The sequence below is a fragment of the Oncorhynchus keta genome, chromosome 30, assembly GCF_023373465.1.
Source record: "Oncorhynchus keta strain PuntledgeMale-10-30-2019 chromosome 30, Oket_V2, whole genome shotgun sequence".
Lineage (NCBI taxonomy): Eukaryota > Metazoa > Chordata > Actinopteri > Salmoniformes > Salmonidae > Oncorhynchus > Oncorhynchus keta.
Genome location: NC_068450.1, coordinates 37,280,744 through 37,308,037, shown reverse-complemented (window position 1 = coordinate 37,308,037; position 27,294 = coordinate 37,280,744). Strand labels below are relative to the sequence as shown.

Genomic DNA, 27,294 nt, shown 5'->3' with positions numbered 1-27,294 from the left:
AACTATTGTCCCTCTTACTATATGTTCCCTTGTCCTTATGACAATGGTCTTTACTGGGAATCTTCAGCCTCACTATGTTCCGATATGATTGGTTTATGTACATAAGTTGTTCCCCATAGTAGTCTTATGATAGGCTCTCTTGTTGACCCTATTTTGACACCCCAGCGAATAATGTTTCGCTCACGTCGGTGGTCTCTACTGCCATAGGCTGTCACACCACGTGGGGCGCAGTTTAAACAGCTCTACAAACCATCTCTCGGAAAGACATAACGTTTACCCAATCACAACCTTCCTGTTGTAATGTAAATGTTGATTTTTCATGTACTATTGGATGGCAGTGTTAATCCTGGGGCGGGTCCTTCTGTTTGGGGGTGGTGTGTGTGTGTTTTATGCTCAGCTGAAAATGGCGGATCGAAGCAGATCGCTTTAACTTTATCGCACAATAACCAGGATAACAAACTACAAAGCAAAAAATATATAAGATGGATTCAAAGTTCAGCGATAATTTCTAGACGCCGCGCCACGGGATAACATACAGACCACAACAACCCAATGAGTTATTTCAGTGGGAAACTTATCTCAAAAATAATACGTTAGCCATTTTCCGATTAGGAAGCTAACGTTAGCGCAATGATGGCTAACTAGCTAACGTTCCGTGAATGAAGACGCTAACGTAAGTTAGAACATTTTATCTACATAAAGATAACCCATAACTGTAACTAACATTATACGATCATATTGTGCTGGGTATGTTGACTAGGTAACGGTAGGTTATTAACTGAAATTGCGTCCGAACAGAGCAGGACCACTAGACACTCAAATGTATTCGGGGAAGTTAGCTAGCTAACAACAGTATCTTGTAGCTAACGCGTTAGTATATGTAAATAGCATAGATAGCACTCGCTAACAGCCTCTGCTGCAACTTGGTCAGTTCTGTAACATTATCCAAGGATAACGATATGGTTAAATTTTCTTGCAAAAAAAGTAATTTGCATGTTCCCGTTTTTGTCAACAATAATAATTAGTTAACGGTGGCTAGTTGACGTTTAGACAACTAACGTTATTTGATTGTTATTTGTTAGCTACAGTAACGTTAGTTAGCTAAATACATGTTACCGTGTAGCCAGTTATTTAGTACTTAGCATTAACTTGCTATGTCATAATATTAAGTCAGTTTATATATTATAACCTTAGACAAAACTTAGCAAACCTTTTATCCTTGTCCGGATACTGAAGCTGGCAAAATGTCAATCCAAGCGCCAGAAGTTGAGTGTTTTATACTCATAAGTAAACAATTGGCCTATAGTTTGGCTCTCAAAAGCTGCTGTTAAATTAGTTAACTGCTCAATTAACTTAGGCTGTACATGGCATTGTGGTTTCTCAACGGTCTCATTCCTGTCTTAGGTCATGGAAGACCAAAACCCCCGTTACAGCAAACGCTTGGTAAGTACAGTCTAATTACGTGTTGGTGTGTTAGCTAAAATTGTTTTGCAAGTTGTATTTAGCTAGTTTCCCTAAAGAAAATGACTGTTGCATCGGTAACAAGCTAAATCAACGAGAGTGTTGTGGATCTGTTGGCCTGACGATAGACTGGATGCGTGTCAGTGGGTTCAATGTAGGGTCAGGTTCAAGTTCACTGTTGTCTGACCTGATAATGCTTGCTCATGTCGCTTTACATTAGGTGGGGCTTTTTGTTACCATGCCGTGACTTAGACCCATTTAGGCTTTTCTAAAGGGTGTATAAAATAATAATAATAATAGTAATAATAAATCAAATTGGCCATTAAAAATAATCCACAGAATTATAGATAATAGTGGAATGTTTGTGTGGATCTTAGAATGTATAGTTAGTCAAGATATAAGAATAGTTGCAGAACAATAGGAAACAGCATGCAGGGTGTTTTGAGTAAAGATAATACCAGGCATAGCCCGGGTTTGGTGGAACAGGATGGGGGTGGGGTGTTGTGCTGGACCCATCTGTCTAGCCAAGATATGAGAGCAGGGGGTGAATGGAAGTAAGTGGGGTGGGGATAAGGCCCTCCTTCTGTGATGCCCACGCAGACCATTGCGTGACTGAATGACTGATCTGCAAAATCTTCCTGTTATGAGTCTTTGTGCCTTTGAACAGGGTTTGGTAGTAGGTGCCAGGTGCACCGGTTTTTGCAGAGCTGCTGGGTTTTTCCACACTCAATAGTTACCTATGTGTATCTAGAATGGTCCACCACCCAAAGGACATCTAGCCAACTTGACACAACTGTGGAGTCAACATGGGCCAGCGTCCCTGTGGAACGCTTTCGACACCTTATAGAGTCCATGCCCAGATGAATTGAGGCTGTTCGTTCAACTCTATTAGGAAGATGCTCCTAATATTTGGTATACTCAGTGTACATTGGTGTGTTTCCCGATGTGAAATGGCTAGCTTGTTAGCAATGCATGCTAGTAGCGGTCAATCGGCGACGTCCCTTGCTCAAAGACCTTAAAGGCTCTTGCTCTTCAAGGCCCACTGCTTTTGTTGAGCGATAGTTAACGATGCTTCTTGTGTGGCGGCAGTTGATATATTCAGAGGGCCCCTGGTTCAAGCCAGTGTTGTGGCAAAGAGGGACAAAGGCAATACTGTTACATGTGCATGGTCTTAGCAGAAATCTCATTCAAAGTGATAAAAGTAGGGCTGTGACGGTCTTGGAATTTGAGGTTACGGTAATTGGCCAGGCGAATGTACACACTTGTTTACATGGATATGCTAATTAATAAAACCTATTTGAAACAAGCCATTACACTTCATTATTATCATGGCATTTCATTATTATTATTCAGGTTATTACTTATTATCTTTAATCAACAAATCTGTAGCAGTTTTGTATTGACAACATTAAGAGTCAAAATAAAGATGCATACATTCCTTGTCCTTGTCTGTTGGCTTTTCTGCATATAATATATATATGTATATATATATCTCGACGCAGAATACAATTCAATCGGAGTCCGATGGGTTTTTCCCGAAAAATTCGCATAACGTTACAAACCTTGTTGCTGTGGTCATTCGATGGCAGTGGCATGTGTTCTTCAAAGAGAGGATGCTGTAATGACAGAAATAATGTAGCCGGAGCAACAGAAAACAGGCCTTTTACCAGATTCAATAATGACAGGAGCATTTGATTCTTATGAAAGAGATGCAGTCCAGACGGTAGTTTCCTAAAAGTAGCCCATCGGCCTATAGAGAGAACCGGCAAACTCACGCACAACCCCATAAAAGCACCTGTCAATCAAAGCCACCAGCATATGTCAACACAAGCAAATATTTCTCCTTTCCTTAAAACGTATTAAAAAACCTAGGCCTGCCTTAGGCTTTCGGGAAGTACGCTATAAGATAATGTATTGACAAGGAAGGTATGAAGTGGACAGCAGAGCTATATTATGAAGATGAAATTGACCATCATTAAAATAGAAACAAATACACGCAAAATGTCCATCGCCTATTTATCACAACGATGATTATCAAGGCAGAACACATTGGAAAGATTTTTCAAATACTGTGAGGTACTGTTTTGATTTGAATGACTTAATGTTTGAGGTGAAGAAAAGCTGGGCACTTTTCTACATTTGACATTTGCCAGGTACCCCCACGCATCTCGTGAATTTGCTGCCTGAGCATCAAAGGCGAGTTGGAAAGAGGACGAGATGGAGACCGTTTAAGACAGACTAGGCTAGCAAAACAGTTGCTTATAATCATTAGTAAACACTCACTTAGTAAACTATATATGTGTATATATATATATTTTTTTTAATCCTAAAATAAATGTAGGACTATTTAAACAGGTTTGACAGTTATTTTATTTTCATGGCGCTCTTTGTCCATAACCGTCAGTTACACGGTTATTCAATTACCATCACAGCCCTGGATACGAGCTGAGTTTTTGCTTTGTGTCACTAGCGTACGGGGACGCGGCGGCGCTACCTCGATGACGGGATCTCGGACGATGAGATTGAGGGGAAGAGGACCTTTGACCTGGATGAGAAGCTGCAGAGTGACCGGTTCAACTCCAACCTGGTTAAACACATGGAGGGAAAAGGTCAGGGGTCAAACCAAGCTATGATATCCCTTAAAGATGCTATCCCAGTTTCTCCTATGTTATGATCTTGACCTGGAAAAGCTTGTTGGTTTTGTAATCTGGCAAAAGAACTTGGCCCTAATTATGGTTCTACTTCTTTGATTACTTTTGGTGTGCCTGCCCTGCATTGTTGAGGGTAACGTGTGTTTCTCTGCAGACTTCACGTTCGAGTACATCCAGAGGGAGGGGCTGAGAGACCCTCTGATCTTTGAGAAAAAAGACGGCCTCGGCTTAGAGTAGGTCACTCTTAGTCTTCTAATTATCTAGCCCACCTCCTTCTCTGCAGATCTGTGGGAGATGGAAATATAACTGCTGGCTCACTCTGATTCTCCAGATTTATTTAACACCCCTCTCGCTCTCTCTCCCTTCCTCTGTCTTATTCTGTCAGGATGCCAGACTCTGATTTCAGTGTGAGTGACGTCAAGCTGTTTGTAGGTAAGGCCCAAACTATGTACACTCTTATGAACTCATGGCTGCTGATTTCATCTGCATTTTGAAACAGTGCTGCAGGGCCTGTAAGTAATTCTCCCTGCCCTTTGCCTGACCCCTTTTGTCATAGGCAGTCGGAGGATGGTCGACGTTATGGATGTGACCACTCAGAAGGGCATCGAGATGTCCATGGCCCAATGGCGGCGGTACTACGAGACCCCGCCTTCGGAGCGAGATAAGCTCTATAACGTCATCAGCTTGGAGTTCAGTCACACCAAGCTGGAGAACCTGGTGAAACGACCTGCCTCGGTAAAACACGTGCAGGCGTGCACGCACGCACACACATACCAGTAGTGCTGAGTGAGGAACCATCATTATATACACTACCGTTCAAAAGGTTTTGGGTTACTTAGAAATGTCATTGTTTTCGAAAGAAAATCACTTTTTTTTTTGTCCATTTTAAAATAACATCAAATGTTGTAAATGACTATTGTAGCTGGAAATGGCAGATTTTTTATGAAATATCTTCATAGGAGTGCAGAGACCATTATCAGCAACCATCACTCCTGTGTTCCAATGTCACGTTGTGTTGGCTAATCCAAGTTTATAATTTTAAAAGGCTAATTGATCATTAGAAAACCCTTTTGCAATTATGTTAGCACAGCTGAAAACTGTTGTGCTGATTAAATAAGCAATAAAAAAGGCCTTCTTTAGACTTGTTGAGTATCTTGGAGCATCAGTATTTATGGGATCAAACCCATAAATGCTGATGCTCCGTATGTGTAAATTCCATAAAAGATCTGCTGTTTCCAGCTACAATAGTCATTTACAACATTAACAATGTCTACACTGTGTTTCTGATCAATTTGATGTAATTTTAATGGACAGAAAATTAGCTTTTCTTTCAAAAACAAGGACATATCTAAGTGACCAGAAATGTTTGAACGGTAGTGTATATTTTTTCAGTTATTAAATATCTAAATTACCAACGTCTGTTCAATTACTTTAATTCCATTTTTTTTTTGTGAGCCCAACTCGCTGTTTAATTAACAAAATAAATCAAGTCCAGAACTATGTGGGACGCTGGACTGAAGGGAGTTGGGGTTCTTCATTAAGCAAATATTCCATTTAATTCAGCACAGAACCCTAGAAAATGACTAGTGTCCATAATCCATTTCACTTGTTTTTTCCTGGGTCAAACGGAGAGGAAGAGGCGAACGGTTTCACTCTCGCCAAAACCTGTCCAAAATAAGCCCAATGTGTTTTGGACCTAAGCTTGTCGCCTGCCTTGTCGCCTTTGGGACAACGACTCCCATTGTTAGGGAGACATGAGGAGACATGAGCATTTCTTCATTATATTCAGATCTCTGGACAGATACACGTTTACGCCTGCTACGTTATGTTCGATATACACAGGCCATATGAGAGAGGAATGTACACAACACAATGAAGAGAGACAGAGACGGTTGAGGAAGTTATATCTTATCTACTTTGACAAACTAGTAGGATGACTAAAGAAGGTACAGTATGGGGGAGAACAATGTTAGATGGCCTGGCTGACTGACTGCTCCTGGCTGAGCAGAGAAGAGGACTTCAAGGAATGAGAAATAATAAAGTCATCAAATAAAAACGAAGTAATAAACACAACTGAACTATTGTATTTCATAGTAATTTCCTATTTTTCTATTGATGTCTATGCAATGTGGATCTGATCAGAAGCAAGGTGAAATGTTAGTGTTGGCAATTTGAATGTTCACTATTTTTGGCTTTGGAATTTCCATTAAAAAGCTCAAATCACTGTAGTGTCATTATTTCATAATGCATTTAATGTTTAAAAAAATAATCAAAGTCGAAAAATTGTGATAATCTTTAAATAGTCGAACCAAAACCGAACCGGCCTCGAAGCACTAATCACTCAGTACTACAAACCAGAAAACCTTGTCAAACACCAAACAATCACATAGCAAGTTCAGGTGTCTGACCATTGTAAACACTGGGCTATCACTTGCACAGAGCCCTGGACAGTCAGTGGTGCATGTCCCTGCTGACCTTCCCTCCCTCTCACCAGGTGGATTTGATCGACTGGGTGGACAACATGTGGCCAAGGCACCTGAAGGAGCGACAGAGAGACTCAACCAACTCCATCATAGACATGCAGTATCCCAAAGTGCAGAAGTGAGTCCCGAACCTGCACCTTTTTATGGCTTTCATTCCACATGTACTCAACCACTTCATTTTAAAATGTTTACCCTTCTGTAACAATGCGGTGTTGGCCTCCCGGGTGGCACAGTGGTTAAGGGCTCTGTACTGCAGCGCCAGCTGTGCCACCAGAGACTCTGGGTTCGTGCCCAGGCTCTGTCGTAACCGGCCGCGACCGGGAGGTCCGTGGGGTGACGCACAATTGGCCTAGCGTCGTCCGGGTTAGGGAGGGTTTGGCCGGTAGGGATATCCTTGTCTCATCGCGCACCAGCGACTCCTGTGGCGGGCCGGGCGCAGTGCACACTAACCAAGGTTGCCAGGTGCACGGTGTTTCCTCCGACACATTGGTGTAGCTGGCTTCTGGTTTGGATGTGCGCTGTGTTAAGAAGCATTGCGGCTTGGTTGGGTTGTGTATCGGAGGACGCATGACTTTCAACCTTCGTCTCTCCCGTACGGGAGTTGTAGCGATGAGACAATTAGCTAGTAACAATTGGATACCACGAAATTGGGGAGAATTCCAAAAAATAAAATAAAAAATAACAATGCGGTGTTTGTGCTTGGAGTTCATTTAACACATGTCTTTGTTTTTAATGATGGTTGATGTACGGTGTAAAGATGTATATTCCTTCAGGTACTGTCTGATGAGTGTCCAGGGCTGCTTCACAGACTTCCACGTTGACTTTGGTGGTACATCGGTCTGGTACCACATCCTGCGGGGGGGCAAGGTGAGAATTTGAGCCTTGGACGTGTCACGTTTTGAATCGCCACAGACTTCAATAGAACACAATTTATCCCTGACCAAGATGGCTGCCATTTGATTCTAGAGTTACGAACGTTTAGGACTTAGGCCATACTAGTATTTTATTGCATCTCTATGGCTATCTCGACCTTTGACCTCCTCCTGTAGGTGTTCTGGCTGATCCCACCCACACCCCAGAACCTGGAGCTGTATGAGGACTGGGTGTTGTCAGGGAAACAAGGGGACATCTTCCTGGGAGACAAGGCTCGGGACTGTCAGAGGATTGAGCTGAAGCAGGGCTATACCTTCATGATCCCCTCTGGTACGTACACACACTGATACACACGGTACATTTTTGTTCCCCCATCTAACCTCCTCCACTGTTGATGTCTAGGTTGGATCCATGCTGTGTACACCCCTGAGGACACGCTGGTGTTTGGGGGAAACTTCCTCCACAGCTTCAACATCCCCATGCAGCTCAACATCTACAACATCGAGGACCGCACACGAGTGAGTACACTACCACACGCACACGTGTCACGCAGAACTCCACCGCACATGCACTAGTACTACTCAATGGGGGGGGCCTGACTATTACATGTTGATTACAGGTGAGAGTAGTCACTTCCCTTCAATATCTCATGTGTTCTGCTGTCCAGGTCCCGGCTAAGTTCCGATACCCCTTCTACTATGAGATGTGCTGGTACGTGCTGGAGAGATACCTCTACTGTCTGACTAACACCTCTCACCTCACCCCTGAGTTCCAGAAGCACTCGCTTGGTGTTGGTGAGTGTACACACACACACACACACAACGATTTATATTTTTCTGTCTCTCATTTGTCTTCTCGTTTTAATCTCTGTTTTTGTCCCTCCCTCTCAGGTCTGACTCGAGACTCCTCGGAGAACAAACTCAACGGCCACGTGAAAAACGGCACGTCGGAGGAGAATAAAGACAGAGACGATGATGAGGAAGGAAAGGAGGAGGAAAGGGAGAGCAAGGTCAAAATGGAAGAGAGCGACGAGGATGTCTCCCCCGCTCTGGGTGCCACTAAGCTGGGGGTGAGGGTAAACCTGACCCCCCTGGAGCTGGAGGGGCTGTGGAACCTGCTGGGGAAGCTGGAGGAGCTGCCAGCCCACAAGAAGTGTGTCCCCGCAGGCATCCGCAACGCCCCCGCCCTGCTCCACGACATACGGGTGGGTACAGGGCACCAGTCTGGAATATAATAATGTCATGTATCCCTTTTAGCAGATGCTTTCACCTCAAGTCATTTACAGTAGTGTGCACACACAGGAAACTGCCAAAATAAAGGAAACGTCAACATGGTCTTAGGCCAATTCCCACAAGCGTAAAGGGTTATGTGGAAGGGGCTAAATTTGAAATGTTTCTTAGAGAAGAAATATGAAATGCATAACCATTTATTTGACCAAAGTTGAGGACACAACAGTTTATCAGACAGAAGACTGAATCCAAACATTTTGTGCATTTTACATTTACTGTACTTTTCGAAGCATTTGGTTGATAACAAAATCTGAAAATATTCTGGATACATTCAGTAACATAAGAATATTCCTAGAAAATGTGGCGGTAGATGCAAACATAAGACAAAACAATGACTTTGGGTCTGAGTGAGGGGACTAACTGGTGTCTCCAAGTGGCCACACCCTCTCCAGAGTGTGCTGTTCCTGAGTCATTTCAATGCCCTTTTATGACTCAAAGAAGAGTCTTCAACTATAAGGTTATTATTTTTAGCTTTCCTAGATGTTCTAGTTCCTCAACGGCACAAGTACACTTGTAGTTGTTTTGTTTGGAACACAACCCTGCATCCCCGCCAATGAATATTTACGCAATCCAAAAAGTTGCCTATTTTTATCAATCACAATCTGGATCAGGTGGGCATCATTTGAAAGCTTTTTCTATTGCCAACATGACTAGCCATATTATGAAGTATAACCTTAGGGTTAGGCTTTCACAAGACAGTTCTGAGAAACGGGTCATAGTGTTGGTGAGCATAGAAAGGAGGTATGGGTGCGTTCTGGTGCGTGTTCCGCTGCAAATTTTCTTCACAATAGACAGTCTTATTCAGTTCAGAATAACCCTGGATATGACGCCATTTAATTGACCATCAAACACACTGATCATAAATGTTTACACAAGCTTTCTGATATGGAAATGTGAAGTGCATGTTTGGACTCGCAGGTGTTTGGCTTGCTACTATTATTAATAAAATCCTCAACGTCTCATCTTTCAAATTACATAGAGCCCTTTTAATTTACAGCATTTCCCTCACTCTGACAATTTGCGATACCCAAGTTCAGAACGGCTGTCAGTGAAAACCCATATAGCGCTGTGAAGCACAGAGCCTGAGCTCTGATGTCGTTTAGAGCACGTTACTGTAGAGCCTCTGCACTGCACAGCCTCTGCGTGCCAATTTAGGCGTTTATCAGTGCCAAAATCTGCCGTTTTCAACCCTTATACGGGTACGAGTGTAAAGGGTTTTAATAGGGTGTTGGGCCACCACGATCCTACAAAGGTGGCTTGAAATATCTGATTACATGTGCTTTTTGGCTGTTCAGACAGCAGGTAAAAGTACAGATTGGAATCGGATATGCAGATAAAGAGGATTTGAGTCACTTCACACTGCCAGAGTGTGAACACTGCTTTAGAGACTGACCCAGAAAGACTCACAGCTGTACTCGCTGCCAAAGGTGCTTCTACAAAGTATTGACTGGGTTTAATCTAATCCAAAATAAATGTACCTTTTTTTTATTTTTATGTTCAAAATTTTCTTCCACTTCGGCATTGGTATTTTCTATAGATCGTTGACAATTTTAATACCACTTTGTAACGCAACGAAATGCAGAACAATTCAAGCACTGGACTTGGTATGGGTGGTCCCATCAGGAATCAAACCCAAGATCCTGACACTGCAAAGGGCGCCAGGCTCTGCTAACTGATCTACACAGGACCCGTTTCTGTCTGCAGGCGTCTGAGGACAGCGGGATTCTACGGGTTACGTTTTAATATCCACGCAGCGTGCAACTTTCAGTGCCTGACCAGTACATTGCTTCATTCTCAGTGGATGTTGGAACAGTGTCTCAGTGTCTGTCTGTCTTTCAATCAATAGTCTTGACTTGACCTTTTTACGTGTCTTGTGTCCTGTTTAGGCTCTTCTGGAAGACCACCGCAACGACGACCCCAAGCTGTCTTACACTGGGAAGCCCATCGTCAAGTGGCCCAAGAGGGTGAGCCAAGAGGGCACGTGCCTCTCGTACACACGCATTCAAACACTCACCCGACATGCGTTTAGTCACCACAGTCAAGCCCTCAACAACACGGGGCAGATGTCTCAACTTTCCTCCCTTCTGCTCCCACCTTCCCCGGCCAGCCGTCGTGGTACCGGCCCCCTTCCCCCTCGCCGGTGGACCGCCCGCGCCCGGCCATGCCCCACAAGCCCGCCATCCCGCGCCCGGCTCGGGCCGCCACCTCACTCTCGGCCCTGAGGCGGCGGCGCGTGCGCTGCAAACGCTGTGCGGCCTGCCAGAGGGAGGAGTGCGGCGAATGCAACTTCTGCAGAGACATGAGAAGGTTCGGAGGACCCGGGCGCATGAAGAAGGGCTGCATGATGCGGCAGTGTCTGGCTGTGAGTATCCAGTGCACCGCCTTCACGCCCTGTGTGTGAAAAGCATGTTGACCGTTGTCTCTCCCCGTCTCCAGCCTGGCCTGCCCAACTCGGCGGTGTGTGTTCTCTGTGGAGAGGGCCAGGGGAAGCAGGAGCTGGCGGACGCTAGCCCATCCTCCACAACCCTGATGGAATGCTCCAACTGTGCTCAGATCGCCCATCCCGACTGCATCAAGGTGACCAGGGACCAGCAGATACGTGGATATACCTGTACTACAATGTACACTGTAAAATCCCTCTTGTGCAGCATGTACTTCCAATACATATTTTCTTTCGTATCCCACACGAGGGGGTCCCGAACTCAAATGGCCCTTGAGGATGATGGCGGTGTTATAGGTGCTTATAACAGTCCTCTGTGTGTATGTCAGGTGTTTATAGCTGTTCATTCTCCTCTCTCAGGTGCCAGGGGAGGGCAGGATCAACAAGGACCTGCCCAGCTGCTGGGAGTGTCCCAAATGTTACCAGGACAAAGATGGCTCCTCATCAGAGGTATCCCATAATTTCTTTATTGGCATGGGGAACATATGTTCATTAACCAAAGTGAAACGAACAGTCAACTTTCAACTCATAATAGTTTCAAAGGAATAGAGACGTTTCAAATGTCATATTATAGAGTGTGAGGCGCGCGTGTCTCTCTCGCTCTGTGCGCGCGTCTCTCTCGCTCTGTGCGCGCGTGCGTCTCTCTCGCTCTGTGCGCGTGCGTCTCTCTCGCTCTGTGCGCGTGCGTCTCTCTCGCTCTGTGCGCGTGCGTCTCTCTCGCTCTGTGCGCGCGTCTCTCTCGCTCTGTGCGCGCGTCTCTCTCGCTCTGTGCGCGTGTCTCTCTCGCTCTGTGCGCGTGTCTCTCTCGCTCTGTGCGCGTGTCTCTCGCGCTCTGTGCGCGTGTCTCTCGCGCTCTGTGCGCGTGTCTCTCGCGCTCTGTGCGCGTGTCTCTCGCGCTCTGTGCGCGTGTCTCTCGCGCTCTGTGCGCGTGTCTCTCGCGCTCTGTGCGCGTGTCTCTCGCGCTCTGTGCGCGTGTCTCTCGCGCTCTGTGCGCGTCTGTTCTTCTGTCCCTGTAAGATGATACCCACCAACTCTATTAATACCTGTTTTGTGATGTTGCCTCTCTCTTTTACTCTCGGTCTCAGTCGTCCAGCAGTGATGAGGACAGCATGGCGTCTACAGGTTCTCTCACTACGTCAAAGCATGCCCACCGGGAAGGGATAGGAGTAGAGGAGGCAGGAGGTGGGGTGAGGAAGGGGCGACGTGGCAGACCCCCCCTGACGTCCTCTCTGTCCCAGCGGAGGGCGCCCCCTCCCTCCCAGCGGCTGCTACTGCAGCAACAACAGAACAGGAAGAGAGCCGGCGCACTGGAGCTACGACTCCGGAAGAGTGTGAGAGAGGGAGAATGAGAAGGGGGGCGGCGTAAGGGTTTTTTGATTCGTACAATACTTTTTCACCAAATCATCTAATTTTAAATCTCTGTCTCTGTGTTGCAGATCAAACTGGAGCGCAGCAAAATCTTACAGTCGGTATGCACATGCAGCCTATTTTAAAGCGCCGTATCTCTCTAAAACAGTGTATGATTATTTTTTTAAAAGCATTGTTTTACCTATTCTACTCCTCACCACCTCTCTACAGAAGCAGACGTCATCTCTGGAGCGTTCTCACAAGCTCCTGGGCTCCCAGCGTCTGGCCCACCTCCAGAGAGGGGTGTCCTCTCGCCTTCACTCCCCTGTCGGCAGACTGTCCCGGGGCCGTGGGTCCTTCAGAGGCTCCCCTACAGGCGCACGACTCCAGCCCCCCCAACCCTCCCTCAGCCTGGACCCCGCAGGCAGGGGAGATGGGCGCAGGGGGCAAGGGCGAGGAGTAAGGCTCAGAGGAGGAGCAGCAGGAAGAGGACAGAGACACGGTGGAGCAGAGGAAGAGAGTGATAGCAGTACCAGCAGCAGCAGCAGCAGTAGTAGTGATGAGGAGGAGGACAGGGAGAACGGCGTGCGGAGTGGCAGAGGGGACAAAGAAAACCGGCCGCAGAGACGAGTAACAGCCAAAGAAGATGAGGGGAGTGGGGAGTCCAACCAAAACGAAGAAGAAGAAGAGGAGGCGGCGATGGATGAAGACTGGAGGGAAGGAGGACAGGCACAGGCGGAGCCACCGGTCCTCGTAGTTTCTGACATTAGCGACGACCTCATGAAGGGCTCGTATCTCACTGTGACCCTTCAGCCGTCGAGGGCCAAACATGATCCAGGGGCCATCGTCCCCAAACTGGAGGCTGCAGTCACCCCCCGCGCTGCCCCTCCCGGACAGATTTACACACAACGCAAGAATCTTGCCCGACCACCACTCAGGAACCACGCCTCAGACCCTGCACGCTCAGATAGACACACACACATCCGGGGAAGCAACATACACACTGGCGGCTCCCATGAAGACGAGAGGAGAACGAGGCCGGGCAGACCAGATAGGACAAACAACGGTGCTTCCTCCTCCCGGGTTCCTCCTCTACACCTCCCTCTGTCGGCTTTACACGATGGGGAGAGGGAGGTGGCGAATGGAGGGAGTGAACCGGGCTGTGAGAGGGAGGTGTGGGTATCAGTCTTCCGTTACCTGACTCGTGCTGAGCTCTGTGTCTGCATGGCCGTCTGCAAGAACTGGTACAAATGGTAAGAGAAACATTTTAGAATGCATTTTATACACACACATGCAGTGATAACTGCCTTTGTTTCCGTAAGCGCTGTGGTAACTATTCGTGTCTGCATGTGCAAGAGTGTATGGGTGCTTGATAAAAAAACTTTTGAAATGTGTTCTTGTGCAGGAGCCTGGATAAGAGGCTGTGGATGAGGATCAATCTGACCGTGTCTAAAGCAATCAGTCCTCAGGCCCTGTCGGGCATCATCAAACGCCAGCCAGTCGCTCTGGACCTCTCCTGGACCTCCATCTCCAAGAAACAACTCACGTGGCTCGTCAACCGCCTGCCAGGTACAGACAGACAGACAGACAGACAGACAGACCCACCTGAACTATTACTCACATTGGAGAGGTTATTCTCTCTCTCTCTCAGGGCTGAAGGATCTCATGTTGTCTGGGTGCTCCTGGTCTTCTATTTCGGCTCTGAGCTCGACCAGTTGCCCCCTCCTGCGCACGCTGGACCTGCGCTGGGCCGACGGGGTGAAAGATGGACAGATCCGAGACCTGCTCAACCCCCCAGGTGAGAGCCACCCCCCAACACAGTTTTCTGTTTTGAATTAAGTACCGTTTGGATAAATCCCTTGTCATACCACGTTAATTAGCTATGTCCCTCTGGAGTCAGCAGAGGACACAGATATTCTCAGTCCTCCTTTCCTTCTTCTTTCTTCTCTCCCGCTGTCGCCCTCCTGTCACCTCTTTCTGCCCTAATCCCGTCCCCCTCTCTGTCTCTCTCTAGGGTGTGATAACCGCAGTCAGCTGAGGAACATGCAGTCTTTCCGTCTGGCAGGGCTGGAGATCAGTGACTCCACTCTGAGGCTGGTGATCAGACACATGCCCCTGTTGACCCGTCTGGACCTGTCCCACTGCGGAGGCCTCACGGACCAGTCCATCAACCTGCTCACTGCCGTGGGCTCCTCCACACGCAACACACTCACTGAGCTCAACCTGGGGGGTAAGCCTTGGACTCGCACAGCACACACACAGGATTGCTATTGAGTCGTCTTTCATATTGAGCATCGCTGTGTCTCTATCTCCCAGGCTGCAGTAAGCTGACAGATGCGTGTCTGCGGTACCTCCGCCGGCTCTCCTGCCTCTCCCTGCTGGACCTGCGGGAATGCAAGGGTGTCTCCCGCAAAGCCTGCGAGGCCTTCATCTCGGAGCTGTCCGTCAACACCCTCTACTGCCTATCAGAGGACAAGCTGATCCAGAGGATATCCTAGAGGCCCACCGCCTCTGTCTGAGACAGGGGGGTTACAGGGAGAGGTCTGGTACAGAGAAAAGACTGTAGAAGGACAAGGGAGGCCTAAAAATCCCCCAAACTCTCAGAAGGGAGTAGGAGAGTGATTAGTTACTACACACTTAGTGGGAGAAGGGTGTCTTTCCATGTTGTATACATTTTTTGGACTAAACCAGACACGAGACTCAGGTGTTTGCGTTCAGGCGCCGACGCTACGTGATTAAAGTGGGGAGGTCGGGGGTTCCCGTGAAGGTGGCTGGGGGTGCTAGGTGTCATGCCCGGCAGGGTTCCCTCCTTACCCTAGTGGTTCTAAGTGCTTTATGACAGGCCGTCTCTAACCCAAAAGGTGTTGGTTGTGGGCTAACTCTTCCAGGAGTACTTTGGTCAGGTCGCCCCATCCTGAGACAGAGGGGTGCGCCTATGAGGGATTCAGGGACGGCGCGAGAGGGCAATCGACGTGATGACGAGACCAAAACCAGGGCGGGGTATGAATGCAAGGGAGAAGGGGGGTAAATGGTGTGCTCTCAAACAGTTAGAATTCAGGTGCTATCACTCCCAAAACTCTCCCTGTTTTGTACAAATATGAATCTAGGACAACTGTCTCTATTTTAGGAAATGCCCCTCACCCCACTTTGATGCATTTTCTGTTTCCCATGGATAAAATGTGAGTTCCTTTCCGTTTCACCTGATAAGATTCAGTGTATAAATGTATGATTTGCGGTCATTATTCTGCCCTGTTACCATTCAGCCTAGTGCTTCTAATGGATACTTATTTCTTACCCACCTCACTGCCAAATCTAAAAAGAATATAAATATATACTTTTGTCTAAATGTCTCCCTATTTTAGAAGATGAAGAGAAAATCCAGTAGCACTGTAATTATTTTCAGAAATCTTTTTCACTTATGTTATTATTATTATTTTTTAGAAAATTAAAAATGAAAGATCAACTGTGCCAGATGTAAGTGATTATTTTGGGGGGCTGATATTACAGAACAGGTCCACATATGTGTAGACTCTCATTTAACATTGGGTTAGTTGATGAGCACATGAGTGATATGGTCCTGGGGGATCTACAGGGTTTGCCAACTTTTATTCCAATGTCAGGTGAATTCGGTGTGCTGGGCTGGAACAAGAGCCTGGGTCCCCCAGGACCAGAATTGAAGCCTGCATACATGTAATCCCTACTTTTATTAGGTTAAGAGATTCTCACCATGGCCCCACCACCACACTACTAAGCAGCTGGTGTAAAAGTGGGATAGTGAAGTTGTGTACCCCTTCGATTGTATGGCAATATGCATCCCGCCCTTCCCTCCAACTGCTAGCCATAACCTGAAGCTGAAGCGACGCGAAAAATAAATTAATAATACAAACTGGGGTGCATTTTGTCGCAGATGCCGCGGTCTGTTTTTGTTAATACTAGACTGTTTGTAATAGGGTTTTGTTGTTCCCTGGAATATTGTGATTGGAATGAACACCGAAAAGACGCATTGATATCATCGGATGTATCATCGACTCGAGTGAACTGGATGTGAAATCCAAATAGGCCGTATATTGGTCTTATTTTGACAGCACAGGATTTAAAAAAAAAACATCGAGAGAGGGTGATGAAAGGAGTTGCTAGTTAGCTAGCTAACACATCGTCAGAACTTGAGTCCATCGTTTGTTACAACCGGCATTGCGAGACTAATGGTTGACATGGTCAGGCGTGCGATGTCAGCCAGCTAGCTGGAATGGAAAATAAGAACTGTCATGATTTTAGCCAGTTAGCTAGCTTACCTGACTAACGGGTAGTAGAGAGCTAGCTAGCCATGTATTTCAAACGGTAATAATCATAGCTTCTTGCTAATTGCGTTAGCTACGTTGCTAGTTTTATCCCGTAGAATATCGCTAGCTTGCGTTTTTCTTTAGTGCACGTGTACTTCCACGTTTCTTCCCGCTGTAAATCACAAGTTTTCTGTAACAGGAAAAACTGACAGCTGGCCAGCAAGTTGCTAGGTAACATCATTAGCTTGCTAGCAGCTAGCTATAGAAAAACAATGGCTCAAGAGGCGTTTCCTTTACATTTTCTGGTTTGGAACAACCAATACATTGAGCTTGAACGGGAACTACAGCAAAACGAGGTAGGTCAACGGGGCGGGAGGTAGCAACATCAGTTTATTTTCTTTTTCAGCCATTAATGTTTTGATTTTAACAGCTGCCGCACCGCTGAGAGGCGTGTCCGGCTTTCATGACCCACCAGGGCTGTTTTTCCACAGGAGAATGTGGAGCGTTTAGATCCGCGGGGGCGCACCCCGCTAGAGCTGGCGGTGTGTCTGGGCCACCTTGAATCAACCCGTGTGCTGCTCCGACACTGCGCAGACCCGACGCACTGCAACGCGCAGAGTTGGACTAGTGAGTGTATAAACTGGGGAATGACTGGGAAGAATAGTGTTCTCCATAAACAAAGCAGAGTCATTTATATTGCAGTCTGTTTGAAGGATAGCTATTTGGGTTAATATCGTGTGTCTGTGGGGTCGTTCCATTTGAGTTCAATTACGTTTTGACCGCACACCTTTTGGTTTGAACAAAACTTTCCATACATATTTATATTTGCCCATGGTAGAAGTGGTCAGAAAGTGACTTTTTGGACCTGAATGCCAAAACATTCAGGAGATCAAGGTTCTCAAAGGGCGTTTAGCTGCCCTACTCTCCTTGAAGTCTATGGTACCACAAAGATCGTTGGAGGTCCACACATCAGATAATGTTGACTTGAATTAGAATATCAGTTGTTTTAAATAATAGTTGGTATTCCATAGGAAACCTATTGAAATATAGATAATAGAACAGACATTTCCATTTAAGATGACATAGGTGGACCAGCAGACATCTTTGTGTAAGTAATTGGCACTTAAAACGTTGATTCAATTAACATTTGAATGGTGTACCAGCTACATTGCAGTGGTCTGAAGGGATACTGTAAGTCCATTCTATGAAATATACTTCTATGAGTTAAAATGGGCTGTTTTAACCGAGGGCGGGCACAACACAAACACCACAGATTATGTAGATAAGATTCTTAATAGCCTATTCGAAAACCAATCTTCCCTAAATGTAAAGCCTGGTGAAGTCCATGGTAGAAAATTAGCTAAATAGGGGTTGGAGCCCGCTGTAAATCAGTGACACCTCGCAACAAGTCAAACCAATCAAATGCCTTGCTTGGATGGAGCTGGTGTAATGAGCTAAAGGAGGACGGACTCATTAATGGCTGGAATGGAATTAATGGAACAGAGCCAAACATGGTTTCCATGTGTTTGATACTGTTCCATTCCAGCCATTACGATGAGCCTGTCCTCCTATAGCTCCTCCACTGGGGACAGTGCACGAGAGTGGCTGGGAAATCGCTTATTTTAAAACCTATTCAAAATATGTCGATGTATGCCGATTTTGTGCGTAGAGCACACTTCTGGCAAAACAGAACTCATTTTTCCTCCAGGTTCTCTTATGTTTTCTGGTTGCAGACTAGCATACGGAACAACTCTGCAAAATGTGTCCTTCCGGGTCTGAAAAAAGGGATGAACACGTAGCACCAACAAGCATGTGGGGGAGGGTTGTTGAAATGTCACATCCAGTAAATCAGTGGTCCATTCAAACCATTTTGGCCAATACAAAATTCTCCACAACTCCAAGGGAGGCGTGACAACGAACTGATTTTGAAGGTATGGCTACTTGAATCTAGGGTCTAAGCTAGAACATGTATGAAAAAAATCTGAGTTCACCCATTAAAGGTTACATTTTTATATTTTTTAAATGCTTTAAAATAAATGATAAAATAGTTTGATAACCTTGTTTGTAACCTTTTTTAAATGTTTTCAAACTCAACCGTTAATATTTTCCAGTGATGAGGACTTGGATGTCTCATGGTGTTGTGGGGTATGCAAAATGGGTCAACTTTGAACTCCTCTTGCTCCTGAATGTTTTGGCATTTAGGTACAAACAGTTACTTTCTGACCACTTCTACCATGCCTAAGTGTGCATGGACAAAAAAAAAGTGATTGAAATCAAATGGAATGACCCTATGTCCAGTTTTGCAGGAGGCAGTGAGCACAGGGGACCCCGAGCTTTGTCAGCTGGTGCTGCAGTACAGGGACTTCAAGCGAGCCACAGAGAGACTGGCTGGCATCCCAGAACTGCTCAACAAGCTAAGACTGGTAAGACCGGTAGCGCAGCTGTTAAGCGCGTTGGGGCCAGTAACTGAAAGGTTGCTGGTTTGAATACCCGAGCCGACTAAGGGAAAAATCTGTCGGTGCCCTTATTGCTCCTGTAAGTCACTCTGGATAAAAGTGTCTGCTAAATGACTAAAATGTAAATGTAACACACCGAAAGGTTGCTAGATTGAATCCCCAAGCTGACAAGATAAAAATCTGTCGTTCTGACCCTGAACAAGGCAGTTAACCCACTGTTCCTAGGCCGTCATTGTAAATAAGAATTTTCTTAACTGACTTGCCTTGGTAAATAAAGTTTTAAATAACTAAAGAAAAACAATTTGCAGTCTTCAGTTCATCCACAAAAACACACAAAGGTAACACACCTGTCAATCAGATACACCATTGCACAGATACCTGAAACACACTCCTGTCTTTCAGGCCCGGGATTTTTACGTGGAGATGAAATGGGAGTTCACCAGTTGGGGTGAGTTTCCGATGTTCTCCCAGTGGTCGGTTTCAGCACCCCACAGAAGATTAGCTCCCAATTCTACTATCACTGTGATGCACTGAAATGTTTGCAGTGGTATTAATGCCACAAATTCTCTGTCCCCCTCTCCCCATCCATCTCCCCCCTCCTTTCCTCGCTCAGTACCCCTGGTCTCCAAGGTGTGTCCCAGTGATGTGTACCGTGTGTGGAAGAGTGGCTCGTGTCTGCGGGTTGACACCACTCTGCTGGGCTTCGAGCACATGACCTGGCTCAAGGGCCGTCGCAGCTACATCTTTAAGGGCGAAGGTATGACCCACTGGTGGTATGGCTAGTTATTCCACACTGCGTTTCATCTGTTGCATTTCTGTTTTGGAATGCGTAGTAGCCTCATGGTGGTTTGTGTTGTTTCCATAGCTACCGGTTGAATGGTGATGTGTGTTTTGTCTCCATGGGAATGTGTTGTTTCCATAGAGAATGGTGCCATGGTGATGGAGGTGGACCATGACAAGCAGGTAGTGTACACCGAGCCTCTGTCTCTCTCCCCGCGGGATGCCCCATCTCTCCTGGCAGCCATGCTGCCCACCCAGGAGAACACTGCCCAGAGACTCACCTCTCCCATCGTCTCCACACACCTCAACACACGCAACATCGCCTTCGAGAGGTAACACACACACACACACACACACACACACACACACACACACACATCGCCTTCAAGAGTAAAAGTAGCTACTTCACACACACACAGCCAACATACTCACCTACCTGGTCTCTCTCCTTATGCTTCTCTCCTGCTCTTTACTGCACAGGAACAAGTCTGGCATTTGGGGCTGGCGCTCTGAGAAGAGTGAGGCAGTCAGCGGCTACGAAGCAAAGGTGAGCCCAGAGACTATTGGACTTTAAAAATGCTTCTCATAAAAAATTAGAGTGTTGGCATTTAAAATACTTTTTTCTTTGGTTTGTTTCAGGTATACAGCGCCACTAATGTGGAGTTGGTGACTCGGTCAAGAACAGAGCACCTGTCGGACCAGGACAAGTCCAAGAGCAAAGGTACACAGAACACTCTTATGTTTAATTTGTTCATAGTATACATACACCCACAGTGTGGTTCTAACCCTCCTGTCCTCCCAGGCACCAAGACTCCTCTTCAGTCCTTCCTGGGGATAGCTGAGCAGCATACCGCTCATAATGGGGTGAGTTTATCAAAGACACACCATCACCTCAAGTTGTATGTGGTGAATAGGTGCTTTGATGGATTGACAGATTGACATGCTCATTGGTGTGTCTGTCTCCCCATGTCTCTCAGAGTAATGTGTGTCAGTATGCCAGCCCCCATAACCCCACAGCCATCACAGCTGAGGAATACTTTGACCCAGAGTTCCAACTCAACGAACGAGACATCGGACGCCCTGTGGAGCTCACCAGCAAGGTCCAGAGGTACCGCTGTTGCTGTGGCAACAGAGAACTGGGATAACCATAGCAAACGCAGTCAAGCACAATATCACCACCATGTTTAATGCAAGTGTCTCTCTCGCGCTCTGTCTCTAGGTTTAAGGCCCATCTGTGGTTGAGTGAGGCTCACCCTCTGTCATTGGCTGAGCAGGTCACGCCCATCATTGACCTAATGGCCATCTCTAACGCCCACTTTGCCAAACTACGTGATTTCATCACCCTGAGCCTGCCCCCTGGCTTCCCTGTCAAAATAGGTGAGGTTTAATACCTAAACTGCCCCCTAGGCCATACCTCCTAGGCTGGGGTCAGGATCTGAAACAGACAGTCCCAGAGAGAGGACATTGAGAGGAGGAGGTGCTATCAGAAGAAAAAGGAAGCGCTTTACAATTTAGGCTGAAACAAAGTGACGAGAGTTTGAAGATTTCCGTTCTCTTCACCCTTGCCACCTCACATCTCTCTCTCTACAATTCAATTCAATGGGCTTTATTGGCATGGGAAACGTGTTAACATTGCCAAAGCAAGTGAGGTAGATAATAAACAATAAAAATTTACATTCAACATTCCACATTCAGAAGTTTCAAAACAATAAAGACATTACAAATGTCATATTACGTGTGTGTATATATATAGTGTTTTAACGATGTACAAATGGTTAAGGGTCACAAGGGTTAATAAATAAGCATAGATATGGGTTGTATTTACAATGGTGTTTGTTCTTCACTGGTTGCCCTTTTCTTGTGGTAACAGGTCACAAATCTTGCTGCTGTGATGGCACACTGTGGAATTTCACACAGTAGATATGGGAGTTTATCAAAATTGTTCTGTGTAATCGGAGGGAAATATGTCTCTATGGTCATACATTGAACAGGATGTTAGGAAGTGCAGCTCAGTTTCCACCTCATTTTGTGGGCAGTGTGCACATAGTCTGTCCTCTTGAGAGCCATGTCTGCCTACGACGGCCTTTCTCAATAGCAAGGCTAATGCTCACTGAGTCTGTACATAGCCAAAGCTTTCCTTAAGTTTGGGTCAGTCACAGTGGTCAGATAATCTGACACTGTGTACTCCCTGTTTAGGGCCAAATAGCATTCTAGTTTGCTCTGTTTCTTTGTTAATTCTTTCCAATGTTTCAAGTAATTATCTTGTTTTCTCATGATTTTGATTGGGTCTAATTGTGCTGCTGTCCTGGGGCTCTGTGGGGTGTTTTTGTGTTTGAACAGAGCCCCAGGACCAGCTTGCTTAGGGGACTCTTCTCCAGGTTCATCTCTCTGTAGGTGATGGCTTTGTTATGGAAGGTTTGGGAATCGCTTCCTTTTAGGTGGTTGTAGAATTGAATGACTTTTTTCTGGATTTGGATAATTAGTGGGTATCGGCCTAATTCTGCTCGGCATTCATTATTTGGTGTTCTACGTTGTACACAGAGGATATTTTTGCAGAATTCTGCGTGCAGAGTCTCAATTTGGTGTTTGTCCCATTTTGTGAATTCTTGGTTGGTGAGCAGACCCCCGACCTCACAACCATAAAGGGCAATGGGCTCTATGACTGATTCAAGTATTTTTAGCCAGATCCTAATTGGTATGTTGAATTTTATGTTCCTTTTGATGGCATAGAATGCCCTTCTTGCCTTGTCTCTCAGATCGTTCACAGCTTTGTGGAAGTTACCTGTGGCGCTGATGTTTAGGCCAAGGTATGTATAGTTTTTTTGTGTGCTCTAGGGCAATGGTGTCTCGATGGAATTTGTGGTCCTGGCGACTGGACCTTTTTTGGATAACCATTATTTTGGTTTTACTGAGATTTACTGTCAGGGCCCAGGTCTGGCAGAATCTGTGGAGAATATCTAGGTGCAACAGTAGGCCCTCCTTGGTTGGTGACAGAAGCACCATATCATCAGCAAACAGTAGACATTTTACTTCAGATTCTAGTAGGGTGAGGCCAGATGCTGCAGACTTTTCTAGTGCCCGCGCCAATTCGTTGATATATATGTTGAAGAGGGTGGGGCTTAAGATGCATCCCTGTCTCACCCCACGGCCCTGTGGGAAGAAATGTGTGTTTTGCCAATTTTAACCGCACACTTGTTTGTGTACATGGATTTTATAATGTCGTATGTTTTACCCCCCAACACCACTTTTCATCGATTTGTATAGCAGACCCTCATGCCAGATTGAGTCGAAGGCTTTTTTGAAATCAACAAAGCATGAGAAGACTTTGCCTTTGTTTTGGTTTGTTTGGTTGTCAATTAGGGTGTGCAGGGTGAATACATGGTCTGTTTTACAGTAATTTGCTAAAAAGCCAATTTGACATTTGCTCAGTACATTGTTTTCATTGAGGAAATGTACGAGTCTGCTGTTAATAATAATGAAGAGGATTTTCCCAAGGTTACTGTTGATGCATATCCCACGGTAGTTATTGGGGTCAAATTTGTCTCCACTTTTGTAGATTGGGGTGATCAGTCCTTGGTTCCAAATATTGGGGAAGATGCCAGAGCTAAGGCTGATATTAAAGAGTTTTAGTATAGCCAATAGGAATTTGTTGTCTGTGTATTTGACCATTTCATTAAGGATACCATCAACACCACATGCCTTTTTGGGTTGGAGGGTTTTTATTTTGTCCTGTAGCTCATTCAAGGTAATTGGAGAATCCAGTGGGTTCTGGTAGTCTTTAATAGTTTATTCTAAGATTTGTATTTGATCATGTATATGTTTTTGCTCTTTATTCTTTGTTAAAGAGCCAAAAAGATTAGAGAAGTGGTTTACCAATACATCTCTCTTTCTTTCTCTCTCAGAGATCCCTCTGTTCCATGTGTTAAATGCTAGAGTGACCTTCAGTAACCTGTGTGGCTGTGATGACCCTGTCAGCTCTGTCACTGTACACACACCAGAGGAGGCCCCCGAGGCTGGTAAGCACGCACGCACATACATACATATATACATACATACATGCAGTTGAAGTTGGAAGTTTACATACACCTTAGCCAATTACTTGTTAACTCAGTTTTTCACAATTCTTGACATTAAATCCTAGTAAACGTTAAGATCACCACTTTATTTTAAGAGTGTGAAATGTCAGAATAATAGTATAGAGGAGGATTTATTTCAGCTTTTATTTCTTTCATCACATTCCCAGTGGGTCAGAAGTTTACATACAGTCAGTTAGTATTTGGTAGCATTGCCTTTAAATTGTTTAACTAGGGTCAAACGTTTTGGGTAGTCTTCCACAAGCTCTCCACATTAAATTGGGTGAATTTTGGCCCATTCCTCCTGACAGAGCTGCTGTAACTGAGTCCGGTTTGTAGGCCTCCTTGTTCACACAGGCTTACTCAGTTCTCCCCACAAGGGCTTTGTGATGGCCACTCCAATACCTTGACTTTGTTGTCCTTAAGCCATTTTGCCACAACTTTGGAAGTATGCTTGTTGTCCATTTGGAAGACCCATTTGTGACCAACTTTTAACCTCCTGACTGATGCCTTGAGATGTTCCTTCAATATATCCACAATTTTCCTGCCTCGTGATGCCATCTATTTTGTGAAGTACACCAGTCCCTCTTGCAGCAAAGCACCCCCACAACATGATGCTGCCACCCCCGTTCTTCACGGTTGGGATGGTGTTCTTCGGCTTGTAAGCCTACCCCTTTCTCCTGCAAACATAACGATGGTCATTATGACAAACAGTTCTATTTTTGTTTCATCAGACCAGAGGACATTTCTCCAAAAAGTACCATCTTTTCCCCATGTGCAGTTGCAAACTGTAATCTGGCTTTTTTTTATGGCGGTTTTGGAGGGGTGGCTTCCTTGTTGAGCGGCCTTTCAGGTTATGTTGATATTGGACTTGTTTTATAGATACTTTTGTACCTGTTTCCTCCAGCATCTTCACAAGGTCCTTTGCTGTTGTTCTGGGATTTGTACTTTAGTTGATTTGTACTTTTCACACCAAAATACGTTCATCTCTAGGAGACAGAACGCGTCTCCTTCCTGAGTGGTATGACTGCTGCTTGGTCCCATGGTGTTTATACTTGCATACTATTGTTTGTACAGATGAACGTGGTACCTTCAGGCATTTGGAAGTTGCTCCCAAAGATGAACCAGACTTGTGGAGATCTACAATTCTTTGCTGATTTCTTTTTATTTTCCCATGATGTCAAGCAAAGAGGCACCGAGTTTGAGAGTAAGGCCTTGAAATACATCCACAGGTACACCTCGTATTTTCTCAAATGATTTTCTGGAGCTGTTTAAAGGCACAGTCAACTTATTGTATGTAAACTTCTGACCCACTGGAATTGTGATACAGTGAAATAATCTGTCTCTAAAGAATTGTTACAAAAAAAATATTTTGTCATGCACAAAGTAGATGTCCTAACCGACTTGCCAAAACTATAGTTTGTTAACAAGACATTTTTGGAGTGGTTGAAAAACAAGTTTTAATGACTTCAACCTAAGTGTATGTAAACTTCCGACTTCAACTATATATATATATATAAACACACGCACACACGCTAACTCTGCGTCCATCTGCTCGCAGGGCAGGCCCCCCCTCCCTTTCACTGCGAGGTGGACCCCTCTGTTTTTCAACCACCCCCGGACTACACCACTCTTGGTCCGGGCCGCAGCGAGCCAATGAGAGATGAGGATGATAACTTGCTGCAGTTTGCCATCCAGCAGAGCCTATTAGATGCAGGGACAGAAAGCGACCAGGTGAGACAGGAAATAAGTGTGTTTTTAGAGCTGGCAAATCCATTGTTTAATATAAGTCATTGATCCATATCTTAGATATTTATCAGCTTCAGATTTTCATGATGATTGCCATGGAAGTTCAGTAAGTACAAGACATGCATAATAATGCCTCTCTCTGTAGGTGACTATATGGGAAGCTTTGACTAACAGTCGTCCTGTTTCTGGGCACATACAGTCACCACTGTATGAGGACGACTCTCAGCTGGAGAGGTGAGAAATCCTACCTCCATTTCCCCTTCCCCTTGTCCATGTTAGATCATGTATTACAAGGCTTGTATTATGTATTACAAGGCCTTTTTAAACTGTCCTCCCGCTACCTCTCTCTGATAGGGTGATCCAGGAGTCCATGTCGATCTCATTGGCTGGTGGTGAGGAAGGAGATCCCGCATCTCCCCTGTCAGTCTCTCCGTCGGACCCCGGAGCCAACTCCCCTCCCTCCTACAGCTCAGTGGCTGAGCCCCGGATGCCGGGAGCGTTTTCCGTGGTGAACAGCTTTGACGAGCAGCTACGCATCGCCATGGAACTCTCGTGCAGGGAGCAGGAAAAAATGGACAGGTGAGAGAGAGGGGGGTTTTCTTGCTTTGTTCATCCATTGTTCTCTGACAAGAGGATGAGGAGAGGAACCCATCTTAGAAAATTTGAACATAGTCATGCAGAGGGGTATTAATAGGATGGAAGGAAAAGGATTTTAGGTGATTGACTTCCAGTTTCTATGCCAATTGACTTATGTTTCCTGTTACAGGGTGAGGCAGCAGGAAGCGGAGGAGCTGGAGAGGATCCTTCAGCTTTCGCTCTTAGAGAAGTAGCCACGGCGACGGCAGAGGATTGAGGAACAAACGTGTTAATTTATTGCTTTTTTTTAATCCTGCAATGTTAAATTATTTTATTGTTTATTTGATGATGTCTTACTGGGGCACTGACATAGTACGGGTACAGTATTCAGGGATGGAGGGAGTTAGACATGGTACTGGCCGCAAGGTGGGTAAAAGCAATGGGGTGGAAACTGCTTTGTGGGCAATTGCCATATTTGCTGTCGCCTGTCCAGTGGGAATGAGAGGGGGAGAGGTTGTCAAACTAGCACTGAGGCTCTGAGAGCAGATACTTTTGGATGGATGAAGAGGGAAACGTTAACATCACTTTGCATTTAGCTTTTTCACAACCCTGCTGTCATTATTTTGAGTGATAAAAATCATTTAACCTTTGACCTATGATACAAAAAAATGCTTATATTAGATAATTATTGAAAAGAAATTATGTTATAGTGTTTAAAACAGAATTATGTTGGTTGACTCTTGCGCGTGACTTGGAAAATACATTTACTCAATGTCCCTGAAGCATTGGTGTGGTAGTCCATTTCTGAATGTGTGTGTGTAAAGATGAACCATTCA

At 45.5% G+C, this 27,294-nt stretch overlaps 2 protein-coding genes across 3 annotated transcripts; both read left to right on the top strand.

The window, feature by feature from the left end:
* Positions 1–382: 382 nt before the first annotated feature.
* Positions 383–16,012, top strand: LOC118363494 (lysine-specific demethylase 2A-like). Its single transcript, XM_035744405.2, has 23 exons — positions 383–673; positions 1,405–1,443; positions 3,932–4,070; positions 4,267–4,345; positions 4,498–4,544; positions 4,669–4,847; positions 6,607–6,713; positions 7,369–7,462; positions 7,645–7,798; positions 7,871–7,986; positions 8,136–8,262; positions 8,359–8,672; positions 10,644–10,721; positions 10,865–11,119; positions 11,194–11,334; positions 11,558–11,647; positions 12,283–12,528; positions 12,634–12,666; positions 12,776–13,797; positions 13,950–14,113; positions 14,196–14,342; positions 14,559–14,774; positions 14,861–16,012. Exons 2-23 carry the CDS (start codon positions 1,408–1,410, stop codon positions 15,040–15,042), a joined length of 3,966 nt encoding a protein of 1,321 aa, XP_035600298.1. The 5' UTR covers positions 383–673; positions 1,405–1,407; the 3' UTR covers positions 15,043–16,012.
* A 128-nt stretch (positions 16,013–16,140) lies between these two features.
* LOC118363495 (ankyrin repeat domain-containing protein 13D-like) lies at positions 16,141–27,240 on the top strand. Of its 2 annotated transcripts, none has more exons than XM_035744407.2 (16): positions 16,141–17,180; positions 17,316–17,451; positions 19,123–19,247; positions 19,683–19,728; positions 19,894–20,037; positions 20,203–20,392; positions 20,541–20,607; positions 20,700–20,781; positions 20,863–20,924; positions 21,038–21,168; positions 21,280–21,437; positions 23,963–24,076; positions 25,695–25,867; positions 26,082–26,116; positions 26,237–26,461; positions 26,649–27,240. In XM_035744407.2, exons 1-16 carry the CDS (start codon positions 17,097–17,099, stop codon positions 26,710–26,712), a joined length of 1,836 nt encoding a protein of 611 aa, XP_035600300.1. In that variant the 5' UTR covers positions 16,141–17,096; the 3' UTR covers positions 26,713–27,240. The 2 variants fall into 2 exon arrangements, with proteins under 2 accessions (XP_035600300.1, XP_035600299.1); XM_035744406.2 differs by having other exon boundaries at positions 26,028–26,116.
* The last annotated feature ends 54 nt before the right edge of the window (positions 27,241–27,294 follow it).

Bases quoted from the DNA above. Each gene is read 5' to 3' on its own strand.
- LOC118363495 (XM_035744406.2), top strand. From the start codon at position 17,097: ATGGCTCAAGAGGCGTTTCCTTTACATTTTCTGGTTTGGAACAACCAA. The intron at 20,925-21,037 runs GTGAGTTTATCA...CATGTCTCTCAG, and splicing joins AGCATACCGCTCATAATGGG to AGTAATGTGTGTCAGTATGC. The intron at 21,438-23,962 runs GTGAGGTTTAAT...TTTCTCTCTCAG, and splicing joins TGGCTTCCCTGTCAAAATAG to AGATCCCTCTGTTCCATGTG.
- LOC118363494 (XM_035744405.2), top strand. From the start codon at position 1,408: ATGGAAGACCAAAACCCCCGTTACAGCAAACGCTTG. The intron at 4,545-4,668 runs GTAAGGCCCAAA...CTTTTGTCATAG, and splicing joins TGACGTCAAGCTGTTTGTAG to GCAGTCGGAGGATGGTCGAC. The intron at 11,648-12,282 runs GTATCCCATAAT...TCTCGGTCTCAG, and splicing joins AAGATGGCTCCTCATCAGAG to TCGTCCAGCAGTGATGAGGA.